Source organism: Amaranthus tricolor, chromosome 10, assembly GCF_026212465.1.
Source record: "Amaranthus tricolor cultivar Red isolate AtriRed21 chromosome 10, ASM2621246v1, whole genome shotgun sequence".
Taxonomy (NCBI): domain Eukaryota; kingdom Viridiplantae; phylum Streptophyta; class Magnoliopsida; order Caryophyllales; family Amaranthaceae; genus Amaranthus; species Amaranthus tricolor.
This window is the reverse complement of record NC_080056.1, coordinates 20820655-20824414: the sequence shown is the minus strand read 5'-3', so window position 1 is coordinate 20824414 and position 3760 is coordinate 20820655. Positions and strand designations below refer to the sequence as shown.

General features: G+C 37.8%; 1 protein-coding gene across 1 annotated transcript; it reads left to right on the top strand.

Annotated features, from left to right (window-relative positions):
• The first annotated feature begins 549 nt into the window (after positions 1-549).
• LOC130824958 (uncharacterized) lies at positions 550-3043 on the top strand. The gene is made up of 6 exons (XM_057689981.1): positions 550-628; positions 836-1447; positions 1672-1937; positions 2001-2187; positions 2401-2615; positions 2780-3043. The coding sequence occupies exons 1-6, from the start codon at positions 550-552 to the stop codon at positions 3041-3043; spliced, it is 1623 nt and encodes a 540-aa protein (XP_057545964.1).
• The last annotated feature ends 717 nt before the right edge of the window (positions 3044-3760 follow it).

Genomic DNA, 3760 nt, shown 5'->3' with positions numbered 1-3760 from the left:
TACTGGGGAGAATCTTTTCTTAGGAAGCTTGGGGGTATGATTGGCCCGGTGATTCGTGTTGATAATGCAACCCTCAATTTTGATAAACTTATGTTTGCTCGTGTTCTAATAGAGATGAAGATTCACGGCTCTTTTCCTGAAGAGATTTCAATCACAAATGAGAATGATGATCTCATTGCTCAAAAGGTACTTTATGATTGGAGACCTATTATTTTTGTCAACATTATTCTCAATTTGGGCACTTACAAGAGAATTGTAAACAACTTGCTCCAAACTAGGAGAATATTGGTCAGCTGCAGGTCACACCTGCTCTAATTATGCATTTTGTGGTTGATACTCCTATGGAGGAGGAGGGCTTTCAAGAGGTTAAGGTCAGATCAAGGAGGGAGGTTAATTCTGATTTTGCTTTACATCCAGAGGGTTCTAGTCAGGATGCAATGGTGGTCTTAACTTCCAATGGTTTTGAGGTTCTAGGGATCTTTGATGGTGAACCTACTGCAAACAATCTTGCGCTGGAGGCATTACCTCATCAAAGCAATGATTAATATCATGTCTTGGAATGTGAGAGGTTTGAATAATGCCAACAAGCAGAGAGAGGTTGCCCATACTCTTTCTATTCAAAATGTTGGTATTTTTGGCCTTCTTGAAACCAAGATAAAAAAAACAAGGATTGGGGTCTCTTTATCAAAGACTTTGCTATGGATGGTGCGTGACTAAAAATCTTCCTTAGCATAAAGGAGGTCGTAACATTTTGGGTTGGAAGCAAGATCTGTATAAGGTGGACATTCAGGTATGTAGTAGCCAATTGATTCATCTTTTTATGTTCTAAATATAGGTGACCCTTTCTTTTGCACTTTCATTCATGGTGCTACTGATAAGTCTAAGAGATTGACTCTATTTTCTCAATTGGAGGATATCTTTAAAAAGATTGATCAACCTTGGGCTGTTTTGGGTGACTTTAATAGTTTAGCAAACCTTAATGAAAGAATTGGCCAACCTGTTTGTCTACAGAAGGTCGTCCCTTTGAGATCTTGTTTGCATGTGTATGGATTAAAGAATATGAAATTTTTAGGGCGTTTCTTTACTTGGAATAATAAGCAATGTGGTGATAAGCTGGTATTTAGTAAGATTGAAAGAATCCTTTGTAATGAGAGATGGGAGGATTGCTACCCTAGAGCTAAGGCCCTCTTTCTCCCTAAGAGGACTTTTGATCATTCACCAATGCTTATTCAATTTTTCAATAGTATGAAGAATCCTACCCGGTTTAAAATTTTCAATTTTTGGGCTCTTCATGAGAACTTCATTAATATTGTGCGTCAACATTGGAGTTGTAAGGTTGATGGTACTATTAGTTTTCAAATTTACTCAAAGTTGATCACTCTTAGAAGGATTTTGAAGGCTGAGTTCCATAGAGGCCCCCTCAAATCTATCATGGATGGGGCTGAAGGTGCTCTCCATCAAGCCTAGGCTGTTCTTCATGCTAATCCTACTAACCCTCATTTTGCTCATGCTAAAGTTGAAGCTGCTGCTAGGTTTAAGCAAGTTATTTTTCTTATATTCAGCAGATTTCCAAACTTCAATTGATGAAACATGGTGACAAAAATACTAAGGTCTTCCATCAGAGTCTCAAATAAAGAAGAATATGTAACTGTATTAATGTTCTTCATATAGATGGCATTGTTGTCAATGATATGACTCACATTCATCAGGCTTTTACTGCTTTCTATGTTGATCTATTATGCAGTGCTATGCCTAACAGGAGGAGGATCAATATGAAAGCGGTTCATACTGGCCCTATTTTGAATGATGATATGAGATTGCAACTGAACCTTTCTTTTTCAGCTGATGAAATCAAGTGTGCTCTTTGGAGTATCCCTAATGATAAAGCTCCTAGTTTAGATGGCTATAATAGCAAGTTTTATAAGTCAACATGGCCTGTGATAGGGGATGATATTATTAAGGCAATTCATTAATTTTTTGTGACTGGGAAACTTTTGAAGGCTTGGAATATTACAGCTATAACATTAGTGCCTAAAGTTTCTTGTCCCACTTCTCCTGGTGAATTTAGCCCTATAGCTTTTTGTCACACTTTGTCTAAGTGCATTTCCAAGCTCATCTGTTCCAGACTAAGCACGGTCTTGAATCATCTGATTAGTCCGAACCAAGGGGCTTTTGTTACTAGTAGAAGTATTATTCAGAATATTCTTCTGTGTTAAAATATCATTCGCCATTGTTCTAGAAAGAACTGTGCTCCTAGCTGTTTAGTGAAGGTTGACATAAAGAAAGCCTATGATACTATGAATTGGTGCTTTGTGAAAAATATGCTGCTTGCGCTTGGCTTCCCATCTCATTTTGTGAGTATTGTTTTCACTTGCATATCTATTATATCTTTTTCCTTAGTCATTAATGGTGAGCTTTTTCAAAAACTTAAAGCAAAGCGGGGCTTAAGGCAAGGTGATCCTTTATCTACTTTGTTGTTTGTGCTTGGTATGGAGTACTTGACTCGGATTTTAAACTGTGCGAGTAGTGACCCTTGCTTCAAATATCACCCTCGATGTAAGTCAATCAAACTAAATCACCTTCGTTTTGCTGATGATTTGATGTTTTCTTTAAAGGTGATATATAATCTATTCATGTGATTTACAAAGGGCTGGACATTTTTGCTCAATCTTCTAGTCTTTGTCAGAATGATTCTAAATTAGCTATCTATTTGGCTGGTATGTCTGCTCAACAATAGAAGAGGATCCTTGACAGTATCTCTTTCATCTGTGGTATGTAGAAAACTAGTGATAAGATGACTTCAAAGATTTGGGGTTTCCAGGGTAAAGAGTTGTCTTATGCTGCTCGCCATCAGCTAGTGAACTCTGTCCTGATGAGTATCACTACTTATTGGTGTCAAATTTTTGTCCTCCCTAAAAAAGTGATCAAAGATGTTATTGCTGTTTGTAGAGCTTTCCTGTGGCACTATGATGTGATACAAAACCTGGTAATGTCATTTGGGATTATATCTGTAGACTTAAAAAGAGGGTGGCTTGGGCATTAGGAACCTTGAACTCTGGAATAAAGCTACCGTTGGGAAAACAGTTTGGCATATAAGCTATTTACATGAGTCTTTATGGGTTCGATGGATCAATGGTGTCTATATGAAGGGTGGTCGTTGGATGATAACCCTCCTCCCTTTGCAAGTTGGATTATCTGGAAGCTGTGTAAGGTAACGGATCAACTGATACATTGGATTCTTGCTGATAAGTATTGTATTAACTCGGTCTACAAGGATTTGTTAGGGTCTCATCCCCAAGTGAGTTGGAGCAAGATTGTTTGGCATAGAACTTCGATTCCAAAAGCACGCTTTGTGTTTTGGTTAGCAATGCTAAACAAGCTCAAAACTAAAGACCATCTAATGAAGATGGGTGTTACTTCTGATGCTTGTTGTCCTTTATGTTGTGTGGATACTGACTTAGTTGTCCACCTGTTTTTCAAGTGCAGTTTCAGTAGCCACTGATCCAATCTTTTGACCTCATGGCTTGGTATATCCTCCATTGCTTCTCTTCTATCGATCAAGCCTAGCAATGGCAGGTTCCTCATTTCATGAAGAAGATTGTTATCTCCTCTATATGCAGCTTAATTTATCAAATTTGGCGTGTTAGGAATGATTATATTTGGCTTTTGCATGTAGTTACTCCTGCAAAGTTTGTCCGGACTATTAAGTTTGAGATTAAGTCTAGGATATTAAGTTTGTATCCATCTTCTCCCCTTCTTA

What these genes read in the sequence shown, in the direction of transcription:
- LOC130824958 (XM_057689981.1), top strand. Translation starts at nt 550, where the DNA reads ATGTCTTGGAATGTGAGAGGTTTGAATAATGCCAACAAGCAGAGAGAG. An exon ending in TCTTTCTATTCAAAATGTTG is followed by an intron (nt 629 to 835) that starts GTATTTTTGGCC and finishes TTCTAAATATAG; the next exon opens with GTGACCCTTTCTTTTGCACT. An exon ending in ATTTGATGTTTTCTTTAAAG is followed by an intron (nt 2,616 to 2,779) that starts GTGATATATAAT and finishes TGTGGTATGTAG; the next exon opens with AAAACTAGTGATAAGATGAC.